The following is a 27,436-nucleotide window of genomic DNA, read 5'->3' on the forward strand; positions in this document are numbered from 1 at the left end:
TCTCTCCCTGCAGGCATCTGCAGCTCCCACTTTGGATGGTGGAACTATCATCGCTAGAGGACCTCCTATTGCCTCTCCAGCCTCATGAGCCCACCCACTATGCTTAATTGGACAGCAAGCATGCACTGGGCCATTAATTGGCCAATCAAGCCAAAATTGATGTTGGGTTATGGCTCCTGACAGTGTGTGGGGTTGGGACCCACATTTGACCTCAGTGTTGGGGCTCTGACCCAAAACAGAAAATCCTGTCCCTTGTTGTAGCAAATGTAGTTCAGGAGGGATAGCATCTTTCTCCACAATTACTATTGGGTGAACAAGACAATGGGTGAACAAGATGGGGGAAAGAGGCATTTGATTAATGCAAGTAACTGTGCTCAGAAAACCTGGCCCTCGTGTTCCAAAAGATTTCACAGGATAGAGCAACAGAGTCAACTGCAAAGCCAGCTGATATTTATGCACTTCTGTCAACTATTACTATCATGCAATTAGTACGAGTGAGTGATGTATTGAAGTGCTCGGCCTCTTTAATTTTTTTTCTATGGCTGCGCAAGCATGTAAACACAAGGAGCTAACTTGTGCATAGCCTATCATAAGCTGTTGCTTTCTATCTGTTTTCTTATGAATTGCACGATATTGCACTATGGAGCTCCCAATACTTTCCCTTGCACAATATCATCTTATTCAGGAGAAGTCTGAACACAACAGATCACCACCAAATTCTCCAATAAGCAGCAACCACTTCTGCAAGTTTCAATCTTCACAGAGATCACCATGACACTTGCATGTAGGGAGATTCTATGCTACCAGTGTTATTAACTCATTGCATGTAAGAAAAGGCAGCACATAAGAAGGAGAGGATAACTATTAGAGGAGGTTCAGCCACATTGCAGGCTTTCCAAAAACAGGAATGTGACCTTGATAAAGCAGGGGTGGCGAAGCAAGATGCATAGTATCCCAGATCAGGTACATGACTTATGCTTTCTTCACTCAAAATTCTATTCACTTTCACTACTTTGAAAGCTTGCCTAGATTGACAATTTTATGCCAGCTTTTTAGTGAAGGTTTATTTGCAACAAACTATAATCAGGATCTATATTTAATATTGTGGGGGTGTTTTTGTAAACAGATGTTACAGAAGCTCTTTTTTGGATCTTCAGAACTGGAGCCATTAAGCATGTCCTCTAGAGCTGTGCAACTCCGTTTCAAAGCAAAGCACCAGCACAGACCCATTCATTTAGAAAGTACATTCTGTGAACCATTAAATACACAAGAGCAGGTGTGGATCGATCCAGGAAGAGCAGGTGTGGATCGATCCAGGAAGAGCAGGTGTGGATCGATCCAGGAAGAGCAGGTGTGGATCGATCCAGGAAGAGCAGGTGTGGATCGATCCAGGAAGAGCAGGTGTGGATCGATCCAGGAAGAGCAGGTGTGGATCGATCCAGGAAGAGCAGGTGTGGATCGATCCAGGAAGAGCAGGTGTGGATCGATCCAGGAAGAGCAGGTGTGGATCGATCCAGGAAGAGCAGATGTGGATCGATCCAGGAAGAGCAGGTGTGGATCGATCCAGGAAGAGCAGGTGTGGATCGATCCAGGAAGAGCAGGTGTGGATCGATCCAGGAAGAGCAGGTGTGGATCGATCCAGGAAGAGCAGGTGGCACCGATCAGAGACATATCACCAAAGCTGATGAGTCCAGGAATTCTGATCTTCAGGACCGGTTTCAAAGAGCTAGCACTGCATGATGGGCCAAATAGTCGCCTTCTCTGCTGTAAGATTATTACAGTGAAAAAGGGATTCTTTTAGAGAACAATAAATTACTGCAATTGATGGGGAACATGCCTCAGAGCCTTGAACATATAGTAGTTGGGTAGTGTATATAGTAATATACATTGGTGGGTTTCTTACACATAACACAAAATGTCTGCTATCAACTTTGGAGTGCATGGTAGCTCTAGGGACATATGTTTCATAGCCCCTCATGGGGAAATGTCTTATTTTAGTTTTTACTTCTCTTAGGCCTACTCAGACTGCTGTCCTACAGGCCTTCAGCTAGCTGAAATATCACCTGCTTCTTGACCACTGTGTGAGCCATGACTCAGTTCGTAGCATTCTCACCTGTGAATCAGAATGTTGTGGGTACGGGTCCTATTCCAGGTCTTGAACACAAAGATCAAGGCTGACACTTCAATGCAGTGCTAAGGAAGTGCTGCCCCATAGGGGATTCCATCTTTCGAATGCAAGCCTTTCTTTCAAGATGGATAATCAGCTGTTCCAATAAAAAGAGCCACTTAAGATTGTTAGTCAGCTCGCAGTATGGCACATTTGCACGTACTGGAAGCTGCATATATTAATACACAGGGCCCTGTTCTTTGCAGATAAATAGAGCATGTACACACATTGCACCTGTTTCAGCTAAACAAAATAAGTGATAACCATTCGCTGGTTCATTCCCCAGGACAATGTCTTGACCTGAGTCAAGTTGCCTGATTTAAATTTCAAACAATGCTTGGCAGTTAACGGTCAGTCACCATTGACTGGTGCATTCTCCATGGCAATGCAACTACCACTCAGAGTCCACTTGCCAACCAATTAGCACTCTCTTCTCATACAGTATAAATATGTTGTTTCCCCTGACATTGGTATTTTCTTGTAAATTGTCCTGATGAGTGCAAGACGAAAAGCATTGACAAAAGAAGTCTTTTTTTCAGCAATACATTTGTTGATAGTTTGACTTTTACAGTTTTTGATCATTAATTACAATGCCTACTTTTAATGAATAACTATTATATTTTCAATATTATAATTTGCTTCTCTTGTTTCAGATGTTGAACATGTTTGGATTTTTCATCAAGCGCCCATTGATAAAAGAAGAAGTATCTCAAAAATACCCAATCCTAGTTGATATGATTAATAGTGATTTGGATAATATCAAGTCAGTGTTTGATGCACACTTGATTGCAACTGCAGCTAGGGGTGGTGTTCCTACCATCAACAAGAATATGCCATATGTAGCTGGAGAACTGAAGTGGGCACAGGAAGTTAATGAAAGAATGGAAGCATCAATGAAGAGTTTCAAATCCATTGATCATTCGTAAGTGTTTAAAATGCTGGGGTTGATTTTTATATATATCTATATAGAAGCAAATATTTGACTTGGACTATAAACATAGAAGGCATGAGATAAAAAGGTTTGAAGCTACAGTAAAGATTAAATAAAACTTTTTCTAACTTCAAAAGTGGATTCCTAGCAAAAATAACTTTCAAAAACAACATATACTTATATGACATCTTTTAACACAAAAGAATGTCCCTAGGCGCTGCACAGGAGTGTTCTAAAGCACAACTTGACACTAACCCACATAGGATGATATTAGGGCAAAAGCTTGGAGGCGAAATAGGTAAGCCTGAAGGAGCGTTAGAGAGGCGGGGAGGCTTAAGGAGGCAATTCCAGAGCTTAGGGCTAGGTAACTGAAGGCATGGCCACCAAAGGTGGAGCAATTAAAATTGGGGATGGCCAAGAGGCCAGCATTAAGTGCACCCAGGTACCTCAGAATTGTGGGAGTGGAGGAGATAGCAGAGATAGGGAGGGGCAAGGCCAGGGAGTGACTTGAAAATAAGGATGAAAAGTTTAAAATTGAGGTGTTGCTTGACCGGGAGTCAATGTAGGTCAACAAGCACAGGAGTAATGGATGAATAGGACGGTGCAAGTTAGGAGACAAGGAGCAGAGTTTTGGATGGTAAGCCACAGGAACCCTACCAAGAGTACACTGGAATAATTAAGTCTAGAGGTCAGAAAGGCATGGAGGAGGGTATTTTTTACTTTATTCTTTCACAGGATGTGGGCATCGCTGGCTAGACTAGCATTTATTGCCCATTTCTTATTGCCCTTGGGAAGGTGGTGTTGAGCTGCATTATGGAACTGTTGCAGCCCATGTGGTGTAGGTGCATCCACAGTGCTATTAGGAAGGGAGTTCCAGGATTTTGACCCAGCTACAGTGAAGGAACTGCAATGCAGTTCCAAGTCAGGATGGTGCATGGTTTGGAGGGTAACTTGCAGGTGGTGCCGGAGAGGTGTCATAAGCCGCCTTTTCAATGGATAACCCTCGTCACCCAGCAGCCATCCATCCAGTCGAGCTGGAGCCATGAACAGCCTTGGCACCTGTGATTGTCAGAGGACATATGCAACATGGGAGCTGCCAGGGTATCTTGCACAGACTTGCAGAATCTGTGTCCTGTGATCACAAAACTATCTGGACGTTCATGGAGTGGAAGCCCTTCCTGTTGACGAAGGCACCCGGCTCACCTCCTGGCACCTTAATGGCCACATGTGTGCAGTCAATAGCATCCTGTATGTGGGGGAACCTAGCAATCGCAGTGAAGCTTCTTGCTTGCTCAACCTGGCTGGCCTCGTCGAATAAATGTCATGATCCGCCTGAGCAGAGCATCAGTCACCAGTTTCATACAACTGTGGTCAGCTGATTGGGACACTCCACATACAACCTCCACTGACCCCTGGGAAGAGCCGGAGTTGTAGAAGTTGAGGGTCACTGTGACCTTCAGAGCCACTGGCATGGGGTGGCCACCCATACAGTTGGACATGATCCTCGGTCCAATCATCTGACATGGAGGTCACAGTCTCCCTGGAGAGGCGGAGCCTCCTTTGGCATTGCACCTCTGACATGTTGAACTAGCTGCATCGCTGCCTGTACACTCTGGCAGCAGGATGGTGGCGTCTTCTGCAGCCCCTTCTGTCTTGGACTACCTGCTGGCCCTGCGTCCCCTGTTCCTGTGCCTCTCCTCCCACAGGTTGCTCCGTTGGACGCTGTTTATGGACACCTGGCCTCCTCTCGTAGCACCTCCTCTGAGGAGTAGGATTGGAGTACACAATCCCCATTACCAGAGAAACAGAAGGCTGTCTGGTAACTGGAAAGGTCCATGTGGTATAAATCCTCCAGGGGCCTTGGAGACACCAGTGAATCCAGAAACAAAGGCTAGCAAAGCACAGACTGAAGCTGAAGACAGAAAAGGCTGTCAAGTTCCACAAAGCAACCAGCAAACTATCTCCTAAACTCCTCACTACTCACAATGTCAATGCTCCAAACCCTTTTTCTCCTGCCCTTGGATGACAATTCGTTGCAACCCGTTTTGCCTGTGTGACGAGTGCAAAATTGCACTGGCAACATAAAATCAAGTACAATTGGCTTTTTAATGGCCTTAATTGGCCCTTTAATTGTCGGCAGGCACAGCTCCGATTCCCACGTGCGCCCACCGACCTCAATATTGCTCGCATGCGCTATGTCATCTTGCGCAATTTCACGTGCATTCGGGTCGGGCGCACGCTGTACCTCAGAATGTAAAATTCAGGCCTTAGTTCCATCCAAACTGATTCTACAACATGATCTTTAGAACTAAGGTCATCTTTCATACAGTATTAATGCTCACTTTAATTAACAGAGCTACCCCACCACCTATTCCCATCTTCCTGTCCTCCCTGATTGTCACAGACCCTTGGACATTCAGACCCCAACTTTGGTTTCCTTGTAGCCATGTCTCTGTAATGGCTTTCAGTCATACATATGAATTTCTATTTGAGCTGATAGTTCATCGGCTTTATTATGAACGCTGTGGGCATTCAGACAGAGCCCTTAATTAGTTTTTTTTTTACTGTTTTTGTAAACTCTGGCCCTATCTGCTGGCACACTCTTAAGTCTCTTCCTGTCCCTTCCTGTCATACTCTGATTGTCATTACCTTTATTGCTACCTTGAAGATTGTCTTGTCATTTCCCTTCAATTTATTCAGTGTTCCCCTACATGATCCTCCCCCCTCTAGTTAATTTAAAGCCCACTCTACTTCCATAGTTATACAACTTGCCAGAACACTGGCCCCAGCATGGTTCAAATGTAGACCGTCCCAACGGTACAGCTCCCATTTTCCCCAGTACTGGTGCCATGCCCCATGAATCAAAACCCATTTCTCCCATACTAATCTTTGAGCCATGCATTCATCTCTAATCTTATTTACCCTGCACCAATTTGCGCATGGCTCAGGTAATAATCCAGAGATTATTACATTTGGGATTCTGCTTTTTAATTTCATGCCTAGCTCCTCATACTCTATGCAAAACCTCTTTCCTTCTTCTACCTACGTTGTTGGTACCTACATGGACCACGACCACTGGATCATCCCCCCTCCCACTGCAAGCTTCTCTCCAGCCCTGAGCAGATATCCCAAACCCTGGCATCAGGCAGGGAATGCAGCTGTCTGGACTCACCCTCTTGACTGTAGGGAACAGTATCTATCCCACTGGCTATACTGTCTCCATTACTACCACATTCCACTTCACTCCCCCTACTGATTGGCATCCTTCACCATGGTGCCATGGTCAGTCCACTCATCCACCTTGCAGCCCTTCTTATTCACACAGATAGCAAGCATCTTGTATCTGTCGGACAAAGTCGGGCTGAGGCTCCTCCATCACTACATGCCTTACTCGCAGTCTCATCCTCCTGTCCCTGATCTACTCTTAGGGGAGAATTTTTCCTTTGGCGGTTGGGAGCGGGTGGGGGCAGCGCAGAGCCGATCACTACCCGTGATCGGCTGCGCGCCGCCATTTTACGTGGGTGGGCCAATTAAGGCCCGCCTTGCGTAACGCGTGGCCAGTAGCGCTCAACACTACCTGTGCAGGCGGGGGAAAGGAGGGAGAGTCGGGGCCTGCGCTCTTTCGCGCATATGTGCGGAAGAACGCAGCAATCTCCCTGAGGCAGCTCCGTGCCTCAGGGAGATTAAGTGGCTAATAAAACTTTTGAATAGTAAAAAATTATTTAAACATTCCCCTCATGTGAGAGTGTCACATGAGCTGGGGCATGTTTGTGAAGTTTGCAAAAATTTATAAAATAATTAAATAAAACCTTCAGGAAACTTCACCCCACCCGTGAATGAGGTTTCCTGAAAAACGCGAAGGCTGCTTAGGCTCTTTGCCTGTCTGCCAACCTGAAGGTTGGACGGGTAGCGTTCTTAACAAGGTTAATTGCTTTTTTAATGGCCTTAATAGGCCGTTGACAGTTCAGCGGGTGCGTAGCCACCTCCAGCGTGTGCCCGCCGAACGAAATACTGAAATGGCGTGTGATGACGCCGGGACGCGTGCCCGACGTCATTGCGCATCATGTTATGCGCCTGCGTACCTGGCCCGCCCCGCAAGCCGACGGCAACATTCTGCCCTTAAGGTTCTGCCTAACCTAAGGTGAATGACTGCCTCCTGGAACAAAGTGTCCAGGTAACTCTCCCCCTCCCTGATGTGCCACAACGTCCACAGCTCAGACTCCAGATCAGCAACTCGGAGCTGAAGTTGCCTAAGCTGCAGGCACTTTCTGCATATATGATTGTCTGGGAGTACAGTGCATTCCACAGATTCCCATATGCTGCAGTCACAGCAGACCATCAGCCCTGCCATTTCTGTCCAATCTTATTTGCTTAATTTAATCAATTACTTAATAATTTACACAGCTAAAGTAACAAAAAGTTGCACTCACCCAAATTGGAGACAAGGAAGCATACTCACTAGCCACTGGAGGCTGATAAAAAGTAGAACATGTAGCAGCTCTTTCCCCCGGTGCAACAAATTTCCCACCTGAACAAATTCCTTACTCAATCTACGTCTTATTCAGGCGTAGTCTGATGTCCATGCGTCCCTTTCTGCCCAAAGGTTTTGATGGCGTAAATCAGGAGTTGCAGAAGTTTCGGTAGCCAAAGGACACAGATTTAAGATGGTAAAAGAACCAGTGACAGAATGAGGCTACTGCTTTTACACAATGAGATGTGATCTGAAATGCACTACCTGACAACGGGATGGAAGCAGATTCAGTAGTAATTCTTAAAAGGGAATTCAATAAATCCTTCAAGGAAAAAAAATACAGTGCTATGGGGGAATGGCACTAATTGGATAGCTCTGCCAAAAAGTTGGCATAGGTTCATAAACTGAATGACCATCCCTCTGTGCTGAGTGATTTTATGATTTTGTAAATTGTGTTATCCGGCATGCTACCAACAGGAATTCTCTACAAAGCAGAATTTGTTGTGTGTCATTTGATTGGAGATGTCTCTTATCCCTCAGAAGCTGATGCTAACACTTCACAGAATCACTACGGTGTAGAAGGAGACCATCCAGCCCATCCTGTCTGCACTGGCTCTGAGCATTTTAACTTAGCGCCTATCTCCTGCCTTTTTCCCGTAACCCTGCACATTATTTCTATTTAGTTAATCATCCAATGTCCCCTTGTTCCCTGTCAGTCCCACTCTCACAACTGCTAAAAATGATCAAACTCATGGCAGTTATTGGTCTGCCCTTGCTCCGGTCTCAGCTTCCCACTGTTCTGCAGAGCCATGTTCTCTTGGCGCCACTCACTAGATTCGCACGCTCTTGCACCTCTCACCAGATCTCAATACCTGTACCACCATGAGATTATCCAAGAGCTTTTTGAGTGGTTGAAAATGTGGAGCTCTTAGGTAACCTACATTTTTGATTAATTGGCAGCACTCATTCCTCGTGCATGCTGGATAATAGAAACGTTACTGTATTTCTTTTTAATGCCCTTCTCACCCCACTAGGTGTGTCTGATTCTTCACTGGAAAACGGTTTTGGCATCGTTTAGAATTTTATCACAACATACAAACTTTCTTCATACGTTTAAAATGAGACTGAAAACTGTTAAGACCACCTTTAGTAATTCTCGAATTTACATTTCGCATTAATTTCCATTTCCTTTGGAGCAGTTATACATCTGATGATGAGGCTAAACTTGTTTCAAATAAATACAAGGAGATGAAATCATTACTTCAGGAATTCTCAGAGCAAGTGTACGCAGCGTGGGTTGTGAAGGTGGATGAAGACTGCCAATTTAACTTAAATCAACCACTTATAGTTCGTAATAAAAGCACGAACCTCATTAGTGTCAGCTTTAGCAAAAAGGTTAGAACTTTTTTTTTAAATAATAGGCATAAAAATGTAAAATGATAACTTCTTTAAGAAAACGGTACCATAATGCAAATTGTTTAAAAATGGTATTTTTTTTAATAAGTGCCTTAATGCCTGCTATCAAGGTTTGCTATTTCAAATGGTTACAAGAATAAGTATAATTCCTTCATGATAATATTTTATAATTAAAGGTAAGTATAGAACTATGAAAATCAGATGAATACTTTTAAGAGGCTTTGAAGGTGAAACCATAGTCCAAATCTTCTGGTATCCACTTCGTCAGCAATTCGATGTGAGTTGGGAGATGTGAATCAGGATACCGCAGAACTGTCTGGAAAGAGAACTCCCTTCCTCACTCTGACCTCTTCTAGCAGGTCATCAAAGAAGGCTTAAGAGAATCTGAGTCTTGCCTGTGACTCATGCTGAAACACTTATTTCCATCACTCCAAAGTAAGATCTTGCAGAAGGGAATGCAGTCTCACTTAAAAAGGTACATTCCCACATTAAGTATGCCTTTGGCTGAATTGCTGAAACTTGCATGTTGCAAGTCATTGTGGGGGGGGGGGGGGGGGGGGGGGTGGCGGAGGGGGGCAGCAGAGTGCAATGGTGAACAATGAGATTTCATGAGGCCCGGGAGTTAAAATACCTAGGGTCTGTTCTATGATGCAGTGTGTAACTATGGCACTCTTGTGCCCCAAAATCTGGACGTAAAACCCAGACCAGTGTGTGTAGGCCTACCTTAGCTCTTTCCTTCATAGTTACCTAATCATCTTCAATGCATAGGAACAATGGAATCTCTAGAGGGAAAACCATTATTTCATGGTGCACAACTCCCTTTAAATTTTGAGCAAGTTTCTAAGTGTCTGGAAACTGCAGTTTCATTGTGGAAAATGTGTTATAGAAATCGCATTTCTGTTTGACCGTTCACCTTTCTGAACTCTTTTTGTCTGTGAGGCACCATGCATACCACCTTTTCACATCAGTCATTTGTAGGAGTAGTAAATGTGTATTAATGCAGGGAGTTCTTGAGAGATCACTTAGCCATGTGCCGGTTTCATTTAAATGTTTAAAGCTGTGCTTTTTTTTTGAAAGGGGAACCTAAGCTAAGCTGGCAATCACAATATAATCAAGATTCCAGAAATACATCCACGTTAATGTTTAATTTGTTTGTTTGATAATTGTGATCATTTAGGCTTGAGAATTAGGATTTTAAGCCTAAGAATTAGGATTTCTAGGCTCAAATGTGTCATAAATTGTTTATAGTGTTCGGATGATGTGGTGTTGCACTTGTAACTTCTGAGCATAGATTTTAATGTTTGGCAGCTGAGTGACAGAGCATGCCGACCACTTTCCCATTCCAACAAAGCAAAGAGGCAGAAGCTATTTTGAAGTCCAGGCATCATTTTGAACCAGCAAATTACCCACCCAAAATGGCTTCATGCTGCACAATATTTTCTCAGCCTGGATACTGACCCAGTCAACAGTAGGGTAGGTGTGGGGCCAATTGTGGAAGTGGAGAGTGCAGAGGCACACAACTGATTCTCTTGGCCCAAGAAAAATAATTTTAAACTTATCTTTTTGGGCTCTCTTCAGTTGTATTGCCAGTAAAACTGGGCAAGGCATGCACACCACTATTTTCCTGAAATGGATATCAATCCTTTGTAGATAAGTGCTGGATCCATGTAAAAGTAGCAGCGACCAGAGCATCTATGTTCATCAGGCAGAAGTTGATTTACCCAATTTTTGAATGCAAATTTTGTACTCTGCCTCAAGATAGCAAAATTATACTTCTCATCTCTGATTCCTCACGTATTAAAAGCTGCCTGTCAGGAACAGGCACTAAATGGAGGGATGTGCAGGGGCATTGGACCACTCACTCACTTGTTTTTATACCAGAATGAATAGTAGCATTGGCAGAAACCTGGGACCAGATGGTGTGCTAGCCCTCTTGGCCAGAATATATTATATAACAAAGGAAGAACATGAGAATACTGATGAATTGCAGCAGTACAAGTGAGGCTTTCAGCCTTGGTCCCTAAAACTTCTTACTGGTTTATAATTTATTTGTGTCTTTGTAAGAAGATAAAGCTGTGTAAGAACATTTGGTAATGTAACTTGCCACATTTTTATGCTATTATTTTTTTTTAAAGTGGTGATTAAATGTGTTTTGCCAAACTTAAGTGGATTATGTGTTTACATTTATAATTCATTGCTTTGCAATGTTGGGCATGCTGTTGTGACACCTCACCATGTCATCTTGTGTTGGAATCAAATAATCTGATTAGAAAGGAAAGCAGAAAAAGCAATAAAGCCTGTAGTATACAGAAAATAATCCTTATTGATTATTTGATGAACTTCCAGATTTTCCTCCATATCTTTAATTCAAAAATGCTATCGTTATATCTCTTAGATGTTTATAACGGTTTCATATTTTGTCTTATCTAGTTGGTTGCAGTTCTTCGAGAAGTTCATTATATGAGCATTCAGGAAAGGAAAGATATCCCAGAGAGTGGAGCTGATGTCTTTTCAATGAACAAAACTTTCAGAAACTTCGTTGACAATTTAGATCTCATTACTGGATGGTATGACAAGGTGAGTTTCACACTTTACATTTCTGCAAACTTAATTAGAATATTTAAAAATTAGGGGTTAGATTTTTACTTCCCAGATCACCAAGGAAAAAGTACTGTCAGACCCTATTTCTGCTTCGGGGGATGGGGGGCAGTGGCGTGTGCAGGATAAAGGTGGGCCCACCACTCCCAGACTTGGATCAGTTGAGACCTCAGGGTATTCCACTTGCCAAGGTGGTCTGTTTAAATGGCCTCTGTTCTGTGGGATTTCATGCCAATTAAGAACATAAATAGGAAGAGTAGACCATCAGCCCCTTGAGCCTGCTCCACCAGTCAATAAATTCATGGCTTATCTGATGTGGTCTTAACTTCATTTTCCCATAACCTCTTGTCAATCAAAAGTCTGTCTAAGTCAGTCTCGAATATATTTGATAACCTAGCCTCCACTGCTTGCTGGGGGAAGAGAATTCTAAACAATATGACCCTCAGAAGAAATTCTTCCTTATTTTGAAACTATGTCCCCTAGTTCTAGATTCCCCCATGAGGAGAAACATTATCTTGGCATCTACCTTGTTAATCCCTCAGAATCTTATATTTCAATAAGATCACTTCTCATTCTTCTCAACTGTATTGAGTATAGGCCCATCTGATGAACCCTTCCTCAAAGGCCAACCCCACCATCCTATGAAATCAGCCTATGAATCTTCCTTGTATTGGATGTAGTTCAAGGATGTGCCTCCTTTAGTAAGCTGGCCAAAACTGTTAATTGGATCAAAGCCAGTTCATGAAGCAGAAACTAGGACACAGCTTTTCTTTATTGAAAAAGTTTAACTTGTGTAAACTCACAGCTCTCCTCCCACACCACCCAGGTGTCCCAGCTCTCCCCTATTGATATGTGCTCAATTAATACCGATCACCTGTTTCTTTTAATGTAATTAATAAACTTTAACTATGTAATTTGACAAGACACTAACAGATTCCCCTCTATTCTTTAAATTAAAACTTTTAAAAACAGAAACAATATTTCAAATAAAGCTAATTGAAAAGAAACTAAAAAGATTTATATATAATGTGTATTTCATCTTCCTTGTCTCATTATAGCACAGCCAGCCATTAACAGATCCCACATTCCCCTTTCTTTAAGCAAAACCTTTTTTTCTTTAGAATGTATAAATAATTACAAAGCAATCTTGAGTATTGTTGAGAAAGACTTTTGTCAAAGCTTTTCATCTTTTGCACTCATCAGGACAATTTGCAAGAAAATACCAATGTCAGGAGAAACAACATATTTATAATGTATGAAAAGAGTGCTGATTGGTTGGCAAGTGGACTCTGATTGGTAGAGGAGAACGCACCAGTTGATAGTGACTGGCAGTTTAACTGCCAATTACCTTTATTGGTGCCCTCTGGTTGCTGATCCTTTCACCAATGGGAACAGTTTCCCATATTTACTATCCAGGCCCCTCAGGATTTTGAATGCTTCTATCAAGTCTTCCAGCCATCTCTTCGTCAAGGGAAAGAGTCTCGATATCTCCAATCTATTCTCATAACTTAAGTTTCTCATCCCTGGAATCATTCTTGTAAACCTATTCTGCACTCTTCAATGCCTTCACATCCTTCCTTAAATGCGACACCCAGAACTGTATGCAGTACTCCAGCTGAGGTCTAACTAGTGTCTTATACAAGTTCAACATAACCTCCTTGCTTTTGTACCGTATGCCCCTATTAATAAAGCCTAGGATATAGTATGCTTTATTAACTGCTCTCAACCTGTCCTGCCACCTTTAATGACTTATGCACATACACATCCAGGTCCCTCTGCTCCTGCACCCCCTTTAGAGTAGTACCCTTTATTTTATACTGTCTCTTCATATCAAAATGTATCATCTCACATTTCTCCACATTGAACTTCATCTAACACCTATTCACCCATTCCACCAACTTGTCTATGTCCTTCTAAAGTCTTGCACTGTCCTCCTCCAGTCTACAACACTTCCAAGTTTTGTATCATCCGCAAATTGAAATTGTTCCATGTACACCAAGATCTTGATCATTAATGTATATCAGGAAAAGCAAGGGTACCAATACCAACTCTGGTTAAGTTCACAACAAACCTTCTTCCAGACTGTACAACATCCAGTAACCATTAGTCTCCATTTCTTGTCACTCAGCCAATTTTATATCCATGTTGCTACTGTCCCTTTTATTCCATGAGCTATAACTTTTCTCAAATCTATTGTGTAGCACTTTATCTAATGCCTTTTGGAAGTACATGTACACCACATCAACAGCATTGCCCTGATCAATGCTCTTATGTCTCGCTTAATACGTCACGTTACGCTTAACACGTCAGCCATGCCCCCCATGTGTAAATTTCCTTTTTTAGTCCCCAACAGCCCTACTCTTCTTTTTACTATTTATATGCCTATAGATGACTTGCAGATTCCCTTTTATGTTAGCTACCAACCTCTTTTCATACTCCCACTTCACTTCCCTTACTTGCTTTCTCACCTCCCTTCTGTATTCAGCCTGGTTCTCACTTGTATTTTCTACCTGACACCTGTCGTAAGCACACTTACTTCTTTATCTTAATTTCTACCTTCTTTGTCATCAAGGGAGCTCTGGATTTGTTTGCCCTACCTTTCCCTTTTGAGGGAATGTTCCTTGGGCATGTGCCCAAACCATTTCTTTGAAATTAGCCCATTGTGCAGCTGCCATTTTCCTGCCAACCTTTGGCTCCAATTTATTCAGCCTAATTTGTTCTTATCCCACTGAAGTTGGCTTTCCCCCCAATTGATTATTCTTACTTTGGATTGTTCATTGTTCTTTTTTATAATCATCCTAAACCTTATGATACAATGATCACTGTCCCCTAACTGTTCTCCCACTGTCACTTGATCTAATAGGCCCACCTCATTCCCAAGAACCAGGTCTAGCATTGCCTCCTTCTCATTAGACACATACTGTAGAAATTTCTTCTAAACACTCAGGAACTCTCACCCCTCTCTGCCCTTTACACAACTACTATTCCAGTCTATATTGGATAATAAAAGCCTCCCATTATCACTACCAATTTTCGCACCTCTAATTTCCTTAGAGATTTGTTCCTCTACATCCTTCCCACCACCTGGTGGCTTATAGACTACACTACACTGAGCATTTTAATTGCACATTTTTTGTTCCTTAAGCCTAGCCAAAAATCAATTCTTTCCATGACCCCTTTGGGACATCCCCTTTCTCCAGCACTGCAATGCTCTCCTTAATCAATACTGCCACCACCACCCCCTTTATCTTCCTTTCCTGAGCACCTTGTACCCAGGCATATTTAACACCCAGTCTAACCCTTCTTTGAACCAGATCTCTGCTATAGTCACAACATTGTAATTCCTCGTGTCAAAAAAAAACTCAATTTTATTTGCCACACTGTGCATTCACATGCATGCATTCTAACCATAATTTAGACTATTACTTTCTCCCTTACTCTGACCCTACCTATTAACTTTCTATTCTCTATTTTCATGCTCTGTCTCCTGCAGTATTTTGTGCACCTTGGTATCCCTGATATTTTCTCCTGTTTCCCCACACCACTGCCAAGTTAGTTTAAACCCTCCCCAAAAGCACAAGCAAAACTCTGAGCAAGGAACTCAGTCCCAGCTCTGTTCAGGTGTAATCTGTCTAGCATGTCCAGGTCCTATCTCCCCAGAGCCAGTCCCAATGTTCCAAGAACCTAAAGTGCTCCCTTCTGCACCATCTTTCCAGCCATGCATTCATCTGTCTTACCCTCCTATTTCTTGCACCTGGTACTAGGAGTAATCCAGAGACTACTACATTTGAAGTCCTGCTTGCTAATTTTCTACTAGCTCCCAAAATTGATTCCAAGATCACATCCCTTTTTCTATCTATGTCGTTTGTACTAGGTGGACCACGGTTGCTGGTTGTTCACCCTCCACCCCTCCACCACCCACCAGGGTGTTCTGCAGCCTCTTAGTGACACTCTTGACCTTGGCATCAGGGAGGTAAAAAACCATCCTGGATTAATGACTGCAGCAACAGATACACCTATCACCATTGCTCTAGACTTCCTTGTACCACCTGAGCCCCCTCCATGGTGCCATGGATTTGGTTCAACTGGCAAGTGCAGCCAGAGCCATCACTCATCAGTATTCAGAACTGAATACTGATTGGAGAGTGGGATGCACTTGAGGGACTCCAGTACTACTTGCCGGTTCCTTTGACTGCCTGGTGGCCACCCATTGCCTCTCTCCCTGCATAACCTTAAGCTGTGGAGTGACCACATCTATAAACGTGCTATCCATGTAGCTCTCAGCCTCATGGATGTATTGCAGTGATGCCAGCTGCTGCTCAAGTTTGGAAACCTGGAGCTCAAGCTGCAACCGATGACACTTCCTGCACAAATGGTAGTTAAGGACATAGGAAGCATCCTAGTTACCACATTGCACAGAATGTGCACTCTTGAGGTTGAATATATGAATTAGGAACAGGGTTGGTCAGTCGGCCCTTCAAGCCTGTTCCACCATTCAATGAGATCATGGCTGATCTGATTGTGAACTCAACTTCACATTCCCATCCAGCCCCAATAACCTTTCATCTCCTTGATATCAAGGATCAATCTACCTTTGCCTTAAAAACATTCAGACGCTGCTTCCACCACCTTGAGGTAGAGAGTTCAAAAGACTCAATCCTCCGAGAGAAAAAAATTCTCCTTATCTGTCCTAAATGGGAGACAGTGACTAAATGGCCCCTACTACTAGATTCTCCCACAAGATGAAACATCCTCACCACATTGACCCTGTCAAGCCTCCGCCTCGTCTGGATCTTATGTTTCAATCAATTCACCTCTTACGCTGAACTTCAGTGGATACAAGCCTAGCCTTTTTAACCTTCTCATAAGACAGCCCACCCAATCCAGGTATTAGTTCAGTAAACCTTCTCTGAACTGCTTCTAAAGCATTTACATCCTTCCTTAATAAGGAGACCAATACTGTACACAGTTCTCCAGATGTGGTCTCACCAATGCCCTGTACAACTGAACCATAATCTTTCTACTTTTGTATTATTTAGTTCCCCTCACAATAAATGAGGGGATTCTATTAGCTTTTTTTAATTACTTGCTGATTACTTTCCTAATAACTTACTGGCAGGACCCATCCTGCCATTCCTTTATTTATTAGTTAACCATACTACTGCTTAAAAGAAACCTTACCAATACTAATACACCTTACTAGTTCTGATAAATCCTATTAGTACGTAGGACACGTTAGGAGTTGTAATAAATCTTACTTCAGCTAAAAGATAAACGATAATTCTCACCAGCTGTTCACTTGTTCCTTATTACTTAATATTTTTATCATTTTAATCTTCCAGTTGCTGTGCCTCTGTCTCTAAGCAGCAGTACTCACCAACCAACTTACAAGTTTCCTGTGATGTCACACTTCAATTTTGTACTGGGGAAGCTGGAGAGGCTAGCTCTCTCCCTGAAGACTAGCTGCTTTTTCTGTCTCCTCTCTCCCTGAAGTCTCACTGCTTTTTCTGGCCCCCTCTCTCCTGAGTCTCACCACTTTTTCTGGCTCTTCTTTCCCGTAACTCTCACTGCTTTTTATGGCTCCTCTCACATACGAACAAGCAGGAGTAGGCCATTCAGCCTCTCGAGTCTGCTCCACCATTTAATAAGATCACGACTTATCTGATAGTAACCTCAAATCTGCGTCCCACCTATCCCCAATAACCTATCACCCTGATGTCTCGCTGCTTTTTTTCCCCACTTCCCCTCTCCCTGAATTCTCGCCACTTTTCCTGGCTCTTCTCTCCGAGCTCTTGCCACTTTCTGGCTCCTTTCTCCTCCAACTCTCACCGCTTTTTCTGGCTCCCTCTCTCCCAAAGTCTTGCCACCTTTTCTAGCTCCTCTCTGCCTGAAGTCTTTGCTTTTTCTGGCTCCTTTTTCCCCAGATTCTCAAAACAAAGTTTTATCATAGTACTCAGTTCCAGTTGTCATAACAGGCATCGGGTCTAATCTGAGTGCACAACTAGTTCGACTGTCCAATCAAACTTCTTAATTGTTTGTTTCTTCCTTGGATGCAAGATCCTCTTTGAGGGGGCCTGGCCCGATTTATTGGGATGCGATTGACATTTTATAAGAAAGATTGTTGATTCAAGGTCACTCTTGACTTATTCTGCTGAATGTCTTACCCTATTTAAAAGCCTCTTGAAGCCTGACTCCTAATCTTAAACAGTGCTCAGTGTCCAAATGAGGAACCTGTAGCTTCAAAAATACCTTGTACCTGATCCTGCTTCTGCTGGGAAGTGAAAGTGCCAAGGCCATACCTTGCTTTTCCTTTGGTGAGGATGTAACCCATGTCCATATATCCACTTCATTCTTCTGTGTCATAAGATTCAGCTTCACAGAACAGTGGAAAATCCATGCTACTTTACATACCTTGATACTTGGTTTCAGCATTCTTCTCCAAAATCACTCCAATTACAATCTTCTGTCTGAAAATATATTAGTTTCCAATCTTCACCTTTAGACGACTTTGTCTGCTACCAATGTTAACTGGATCCACACCAGTTGACGAAATCAAAACTAAGACACAGCCTTTCCTTGTGGAGAGGGTTTATTGACTTTGTTCAGTGTTAACACTAATCAGGAGGTGTCAGCTGTGGCTCAGTTCATAGCACCCTCGACTTTGAATCAGAGGGTTGTGGGTTCATGTCCCACTCCTGGAAACCAAGAACTGTGATTGTACTCGAAAAGAGTTGCAATCTGTGACTGTTGATAACTCGAAAGAGTTTCCCTCTTTCTGCCCTTCTCTTTTTTAATATACCCATGTTCCCTGGATTAAAATTTATTTCTGATGGTCTAATGTGGTGCTGTAAGGCTCACTGAATTTTCTCTGAAATCTCAGCATTGATGCCCTTCTTCCAGCATGCAGGCCATTCAAGTGCTCAGAAAAAGTTGAACGAATTGTCATCCCTTCTGAAGCCAGGAGATGACCCCACATCACTGAAGATATCTTTGGGTTTCTCCCATAAACCAATTGAAAGGGACTGTAGTCCCCAACCATTTGAAGTGAATTCTTCACATGGACTGCCCACACTAGGACAGATGTCAGTTTATAACTCGGCTGACCAGATTTTTTGAAGCATCTCATCAATTACTGCATGATTTCTCTCACAAACCTCATTACTAGAGGGATATTCCACTGCTATGTTCATTATGACAATGTTCATATTTTCACACGTACTTTTAAATTCGTTACTGGCAAATTCCTCCCCATTGTTAGGAATTTAGCTGGTGCTCCCAGTCCAGTTCCCATCTGTTTTTCCATTATGTTGTCCACAATTACCTTTTGTCTTTACTATATATTACTGTTATCAGACTGAATTTAGTTACCATGTCTATGAAGTGTAGGAGAAAAATATTTTTGTCCTTATCCCATATCTTCAAGTCCATTGCCAGAATTTCGTTAAAGCCTCTTGCCAATGGGAGATTCACTATAGGCCACGATGGTGTCCTATTTTTTTTTATATACATATAATCACATTTTTCACTAATATCTTCTATAAGTTTAGTTATATTCACCATCCATTACCCCTGCATCCTTGGTAGGTTTTTTAACCTATGACAAGATGGATGGGCAAACTGCTGATGTAGTTTTAAAACAATCTGTCTCTTTTCCTTTAAACTCCTACCCCTGATGTCATTTAGACATATTTAACATTTTGATTAGAGATGTTAGGTCTTGACAAGGGATATAATAATGTCCTGATTGTGTAAACTGTAAATCTACAGATTTCCCAAAAACAATTGCTTTATCATGTTCCATATCTAATTTCATTTGCGTCTTTTTCATAGATGGCTTACTCAACAGTAAGGGTATTTCACTGGAGACTACATCTGTGCTGATAAAATGGTTTACCCTAGCTATATTACATGGAACCACCATACTTAAGTGACTTTAACAAGTTGTCATGCTTGAACCTCAAGCAAGTAGTACTTTCATATTTCTTAACTTCAACCTTTACAATGCAGAGAATCAAGGTAACATATTATCCAATCCATGCCACATATTGTGGACTTGCACCCACTGTCTAATACAGTGTAATTCAATGAATCTACAACTAGGACACCCATTACTGCACCAAGGCTTCTTGTGACCAGTACAATTCCTTCTGACTGATCAGTATTGTCCACTACTCCTTCTGAACCTTCCGTGTCATGTATCATTTCAAAAACTGTTATCCTGTTTCAGACAATTCATCACATAATGATATTTTGAGTCACATCTGAAACACCTGTTGATCACTCCTCAGCTATTCCTGGGGTTCATTCTTCTGCTATAGTTGCCCAATTCCTGTCATCTGTTAGAGCTACCAAAAGGGTCTCTATCCTCATTATGTTTGTAGTCCTTTCATATTGACGTGTGTTTCCCATATCTGAACCATCTCAAAATGCTGTTAGCATTGAATCCTCCATCTTGTGTTATCACTGAAAGCCCCATTTGTGTCATCCAAGCGGCTGGAAATTAATGTTTCCCAGGATTTTTTTGAAGCTTCAGACATCTGTTCCAAAAGCATATATCTTTGAGAATCTAACTCCAGTTAATATCAGGAGCCTATCCATGTTCAATATTTTAGTCCAACAATTTGAAAGCAAACACTACATTAGGAATCTCCAAATAGAATTTCTATAATCTTATATAAAATCTGTTAAATTTCATGATATACTCTATGGAATAACCGTCCATCTTTCAAAATTTGTCAAAGCCTCATACGCATTTAGTAGATCATCTTTCTTATGAATATTGTCCATAAATTTTAAGAGATTATCTAAACCTTCCCCACAGTCCAAGTTATGAGCCTGTAGTTCCAAAAATACTTTGCACCTGATCCTGCTTCTGGTGGGAAGCAGAAGTTCCAAAGCCATACCTTGCTTTTTCTTTGTCAAGGAAATAACTTGTGTCCATATAGCCATTTCATTCTTCCATTGGTCATAAGGTTCACCTTCACAGAACAACAGTAGAAAATCATATTCCAATACTTTACACTTGGTTTCATCCATTCTTCTCCAAAGTAATTCCAATTACAGCCATCTGTCTGAAAAGAAGTCTTAGTTTCCAACCTTCACCTTTAGGCCACCAACCACCTTCTGCTACTAGTGTTGATAGGATCCAAGCTGGTTGGTGAAGCGAAAACCAAGACACAGAGCTTTTCTTTATTTAGAGAGGTTATTTACTTATGTAATCATACAGCTTCCCTTCCACCCAACCAGTGTCTCAGCAATCCAATCCAACATCTTTATATGTGCTCAATTAACACCCATCACCTGTTAGTTAATAAACCATAACAATGTAATTTGACAAGACACTAACAAAAACTGCACTCAGTACTCTAGGTGTGGTCTCACTAATGCCCTCTACAGTTGTAGCAAGATTTTCTTATTTTTATACTCTATCCACCTTGCAATAAAGGCCATTATTCAGTTTGTCTTCTTAATTACTTGCTGTACCTACATGGTGACTTTTTGTGGTTCATGTACAAGGGCACCCAGGTCCCTCTGTACCACAGCATTCTGCAGTCCCTCTCCATTTGAATAATATTCTGCTTCTCTATTCTTCCTGCCAAAGTGGACAACCTCACATTTTCCCACATTGTACACCATCTGCCATTTTTTTGCCCACTCACTTAACCTATCTCTATCCACTTGTATCCTCCTAACAATTTGCTTTCCTACCTATCTTTGTATCATCAGCAAATTTGGCTATAATGCAATTGGTCCCTTCATGGAGATTTACTGTGGTGCTCAAGCTGTGGTTAACACACAGTGACCACAGGAATCTCTCTTCCCCCTCTCCCCCTCCCTCTCTCTGCTTTCTCTCTCCTACTTTCCTTCTCCACATCCTCTTTCCCACTTCCTCTCCCCTTCCTCTTTCACCCCTCCGTTTAACCCTTCCTTCCTCTTTTCCCCCCTCTCCTCCCTCTCTCCTCCTCTTCCCTCCAATGCACACCTCTCGGGTATCACTGATACTTTGGTAGGGTTTGTATTCTATCCCTTTATCATCAGGTAACTGGAAAGTAGCATTCCAGCCAGATCATGTGGCTGCTAGATATTAGAGCCCAGAAATGAGCCCAACTGCATTAATCTCACAGCACTTTTACAATTCCACTTATTTGAAGTGGCCGAGAAGTATTTGCGGGAAATGCTGGAAAAGCTCAGCAAGTTTGGCTGCACCGATGGAGAGAGAAACAGAGTTAACGTTTTGAGTCTGTATGACTCTTCAGAGCGAAAGAGAGGACCTCCCTTCAACTCTGAAGAAGAGTCATACAGATTCAAAATGTTGGGCGGAATTTTCCCAGAATTGCACTAAGTGTGGTAGCGGGCAGGTAAAATGGAGACCAACTTGCTGACGAAAATGGCGGGTTTTCATGCTGTATTGTCCTGAGCTCGCCTCATTATTTATTAACTCCGCGAAATACGCTGTTTGCATGGCGAGCGGGCTCTCATTTGCCTGCCCACCATCACCCCGCTGTCTGCCGCTATCTTTAACAGGCAGCTGCTAGCAAAGTGCTCAACTCCACCAACTCACCACCGCTGCCTGGGAGACATGGCCAGCAAAGGAGAAAAGACAGATCAACGAAGGGTCCCTCGAGCGACTGCTGGATGCCTTGGAGGCCCGCCGGATGTGCTCTACTGCCACTCTGGCCACAGGATGGGCAGCAAAGTCACAAACCCGGCTTGGGAGGATGGGCAGCAGTTGTCAGCGCAAATGCCTTTCAGAGGAGGACAGCCACCCAGTGCCGAAAAAGGATGAATGATCTCTTCCGTTCCGCTAGGATAAGTCACTCTTTTCATCACTCCCAACTCACACACTCACAAACCCATCACACATCCACAGGTCCCTCACTCACTGCCAGTGCAAGGGATATCACTGATCACTCTTTTACACACACCGTCATTGTCCTCATCCCGTCTACGGGACAACTCATCACCCACACAGGCCAGGCATACTTATCATCTAGCCCGGCAGGCGTCCTGATACATCTTTATCCATGCAGGACAAACTGGCACACAACAGGATGGGAAGGTCGCAGGCACTTGGAGGGATGCCGGAGATCAAAGTTCACAGAATCACAGAACCACACAGTGCAGAAGAGGCCCTTCAGCCCATCGAGTCTGCACCAACACATGAGAAACACCTGACCTACCTACCTAATCCCATTTACCAGCACTTGGCCCATAGCGTTGAATGTTATGATGTGCCAAGAGCTCAATCAGGTACTTTTTAAAGGATGTGAGGCAACCCCCCTCCACCACCCTCCCAGGCAGCGCATTCCAGGCTGTCACCACCCTCTGGGTAAAAAAGTTTTTCCTCACATCCCCCCTAAACCTCCTGCCCTCCACCTTGAACTTGTGTCCCCTCGTGACTGACCCTTCAACTAAGGGGAACAGCTGGTCCCTATCCACCCTGTCCATGCCTCTCATAATCTTGTACACCTCGATCAGGTCGCCCCCTCAGTCTTCTCTGCTCCAACAAAAACAACCCAAGTCTATTCATCCTCCCTTCATAACTCAAATGTTTCATCCCAGGCAACATCCTGGTGAATCTCCTCTGCACCCCCTCCAGTGCAATCACATCCTTCCTATAATATGGCGACCAGAACTGCACACAGTACTCCAGCTGTGGCCTCACCAAGGGTCTATACAACTCCAACATGTCCTCCCTACTAAAGTTCTGACAGAATTCGAAAACAGAGCCATCCAGTTGGCCGGTGATGACCGGGATCTGTTCAGTGCTGACGGTGAGGTCAGTGCTGCTCCACCAAGTGAGGATCCAGCAGTGCAACATCCATCAGACAACCATGCCATTAGTGATGTGTCCTCTTTCACAGGCCACTGCCATGCACTAATTATCTCCCCTTGTTTTTGCAGGCACATCTGCCAAACAGCTGACAGAGCCCATGACCCAGGGTCTCCAATCAAGCCCCGAAGAAACCTCTGAAGAGGAATCTGAAGGCACTCTCCCTGTAGAACCCATCACAGTGCTCACTCACATCTCCACCAGCGCAGAGACACGCACCTCGGTGGGACCTAGCTTTAGAGAAACCTCAGGATTACAATCTGGTGAGCACATCGCGTTTTCTGATCCACACTAGGCGGAGGCAGGGACTTTCCAGGTCCCCGGCACTCGGAGGACTGCTGGAGGCTAGAATGTTGCTGAGTCCGAGTCAGATGACGAGCTTCTCGACTCGATCGTATCACTATAGCTGCAAAGCAAGCTAGGGAACATCAGGAAGGGATGTCTGCTGCAGTCCTCAGATTGCAGGGCACGATGGAGGAGTTTGTCCGTCTTCAGGCTGAGGCGATAGCGCCGGCATTACAATGCACTGAGGTCAACACTGGCAGGATGACAGCCACCACGGTCTCCCTGCCTGTGACTCCTTGTTCTGATAAGCAGTGTTCTTGTCACTCAGATTTGAAACCTTTCTGCACAAAATAAAAGGCATGTGTCTCAGTCCAGGGCCTCTTTTCTGTGCTCTGTGCAGCCTTCAGACCACAGCGATGGTCCAGCCTCACACTCTCTGGAAACATTACTGATGCCTGCACCTCGGTGGTGCTGGTTATTGCTGCCAGAATGTAGTGGGCCAGTGCCACAGAGTTCTCTCATTCTCTCTGTGTGCTCTCAGTACATTTAAGTTGGGGCTAGCCCCCATCACACCAGCATCTGTGACCAGTGATGCTGTGCACCAGCTCCTGAAGGGCTGAGGTGCTGAAGGCGGACACAGCATCAGATTGCGTCTAAAGTTTCATGGCTGTGTCTTTGAGATGGCTCTGATCATGGAGCGAAAGCGAGCTGCCCTCGACCAGACAGGAGTTAGACATTCTCAGAGGCTATGCGAAGATCTATGGAGTGTCGTCACTGCATGTTGTCATCATCCTCCTGTGACTATTAAGGCCTCCACTGCATCTCCATGACAGGAGTATTCTCATAGAAGGTATTGGCACTGCCATAAGCCAGATTGGAGTCGAACCTTCACGACTGCAATGTAAGGATCTATGGGGACACCTCACTGCATGTCATCATCATCCTCCACAAACCTGGCAGCTATGAGGGCCTCCTGAGCGGCCCTGCCTTGCCTGGCCGGTGTAAGAGCCTCATCCCTGTCATTGTCACCACCAAGGACCTCACCCTCATCCCTGTTGGTTTCCTCCTCATCGGAGGAGACGTGCTGCTCCTCCATCTCCTCCTCAGCCAGCCGTTTTTCCCGCTGCAGCGCTAGATTGTAAAGAGCGCAGCAGATGATGACGATGCATGACACCCTCTGCGGTCTATATTGCAGTACTCTACCAGACTGGTCCAGTCACCGGAACCGCATCTTCAGCATTCCAATGGTCCGCTCCACCAAGTTGCGAGCTGATGCATGAGCCTCATTATAGCGTCGCTCTCCGCAGCCTGAGGCCGCCTCACGGGTGTCATCAGCTATGGCCTCTGTGGGTAGCCTTTGTCCCCTGTTGTGACCGATACAGTTGGTAAAGCAGAGTTATTTTAAAATCCCAGAAGGAAACTTTAAACAACTGTCATAACCTATAATTTTAAGTGTTATGTTTGAGATGCGACTCTAAACTCAGGAATCAAACCACTAGTTCTCGAGGCTTTACATTAACTAATTGAAACATTTTATTAATTTACACAAGTTAAAATATATGTACACATGGCTACAAATTACTTCTATCATAACTTTTAACAAATTCCCAAACTAATCTCCATTAAGGCAACAGAAACCCATAGACTTAATCAAAACACCAGGCAAAGCATTTTCACCTTACGAATTCAAAATGAGGTTCTTTTCACTGAGGAGCCAGTTGGAAGCTTGCAGCTGCCTTTTGATTTTACATTGCCTCTGCCTGCACACTTAAAAACTACTGAAGTTATACCTACCGCCAGCGATTGAATTCAAATTCTCATTGTATCACCAGTCTCTTTGAACTTTACTTTTTAACAATGAAACCCCTTTCATAGTACCAATTTTATTAGTAATATAAACATATAGCTTGGTATCTGTTAGAAAGGCATCAAGTTTTCACCCCACTTTTTGAATGCTCTATTCAAAAAATGCAAATGCACGCTATCTCTCTGTTTACACTTCAAACTAGTACATCAAAGCACCCAGACTAGCTGGCTTTAATCCAATTAAGACATACCCACAGACTAAGTCTCTATTTCAAAAGAAAAATATTTTCCAAAATATTATATACATTAATAGCTTCATGACACCCCAAGGAGCCAACCCTGCAGCCTCTGTAGACCCTGGAAGACTGCAGGGATCTGTGAATGACTCAGGATGTAGGCGTCATGCACACTCCCTGGAAACCGTGCACACACCTTTCAGATGCGTTTCTGGTGGCCGCATACCAGCTGCACATTCAGTGAGTGGAAGCCCATGTGGTTGATGAAGCCCACGAAGTGTAGCGATGGAGACCTTAGCGCCAAATGAGTGCAGCCAATTGCACTCTGCACCTGTGGGAATCCCGAGATCAGGGCGAATCCAATGGTCCTTGCATCCTGGCTGTCCCAGTCCCAGGCGAAATGCGCAAAGTTGTCTGCCATGGAGGAGATGGCATCCGTGACCTCGTGGATGCATTTGTGGATGGTGGATTGTGAAATATCACAGAGGTCATCTGTGGAGCCCTAAAAGGAGCCACTGGAATAGAAAATCAGTGCCGCGGTCACTTTCAGAGCCACTGGCAGTGGATGCCCTCCATGCCTCCTTGTCGCCAAGTTCTGCAGTAAGTGGCAGATGTGAGCCACCAGATCCCTAGACATGCGCAGTTGTCGGCGACACTGGTTCTCAGTTACCTGCAGGAATGGCAGGCGGTGTCAATAGACCCTGGGTGTTGCTAGGCAGCGACCAGCCATGGCTCATTGTCGCTCCTGGGCAGCATGTGCTGCCTGCTGCCCCTTCTTCATGAGGTTGATGCTCCTGCCTTTGCACAGCTCCAGGAGCCTCTGTCTCTGTCAGGCATACAGCTAGGTCACCAGGATCCATGATCCTGATATGGTCCTCCTGCAGCATGAAAGAGAGAGAGATGTGGCTATCTTGGCTGTACTTAGCACCTTTCCTGGCCCTGTGTGACCATCCCTCAACACTTCCCGGAGAGCGCATGTCACCTCTCGGGTGGCTTAGAGGTGAGTATGCTGCATGGCTGTCCTGTCAACCTGTGACATGGGGAACAATGGTCCAAACCGGGATTCTGAGATTGCAAGGGGCTGTGAGCGCCTCCAGCAATGACTGCTACGTGGCCAGCATTGGCAAGGAGATTGTACAAAGTGTGCAGTCCAACTGCTCCGCGGTCCAATGAAGTGGTGGCAGACTCAAAGTCTGTGCTGGTGGGGGAGGCGGGGTTGGTGGGTCGGTAAGGTATGGAGCGCTTGGTGGTCCTTTGGTGCCTCCACGATGCTTGCATGGGTGGGCAGGCTAGGAGCTCGACCCCAATCATATCACTGTGGCTGCACCTGATCTGTCTCAGTTGCAGAGGCATGGTCAGTTTATATAGGTGTGCCTAATGCGTGGCCACTTCCCTTGCTTACCCTACCCCCCACCTCAATTGTCTGTGCGCAGGATGCAGTCCCAGGGCAACACTTGACCCCCCGCCCACTGACAATGGCTGCCTCCAAAGCTGGCCAGCACCTGCCCCCGGACACCACCCCCTGCCAGCAATCTCCTCCGAGGCTGGCCAGCAATTGACCCTGGACACCACGCCCCACACCCCCCTCTCCCCCCCCACTCCCCAACAGCAGTCGCCTCCGGGGCCTGGCATCAGTTGCCCCCACCCCCCGGCTCCCCTGAGGCCTGTAAACAACAGGTGAGCTTTGGAAAAC

The 27,436-nt window shown here is 44.2% G+C and overlaps 1 protein-coding gene across 1 annotated transcript in view; it reads left to right on the plus strand.

The window, feature by feature from the left end:
- LOC144699540 (dynein axonemal heavy chain 17-like) overlaps window positions 1–27,436 on the plus strand; it is a 785,608-nt gene that overhangs the window by 96,377 nt on the left and 661,795 nt on the right. The window contains 3 exon segments of the mRNA XM_078570587.1: window positions 2,821–3,089; window positions 8,769–8,964; window positions 11,416–11,562. Of these exon segments, the coding sequence (XP_078426713.1) occupies window positions 2,821–3,089; window positions 8,769–8,964; window positions 11,416–11,562 (612 nt within the window).

The sequence above is a fragment of the Cetorhinus maximus genome, chromosome 24 (genome assembly GCF_964194155.1).
Source record: "Cetorhinus maximus chromosome 24, sCetMax3.hap1.1, whole genome shotgun sequence".
Lineage (NCBI taxonomy): Eukaryota > Metazoa > Chordata > Chondrichthyes > Lamniformes > Cetorhinidae > Cetorhinus > Cetorhinus maximus.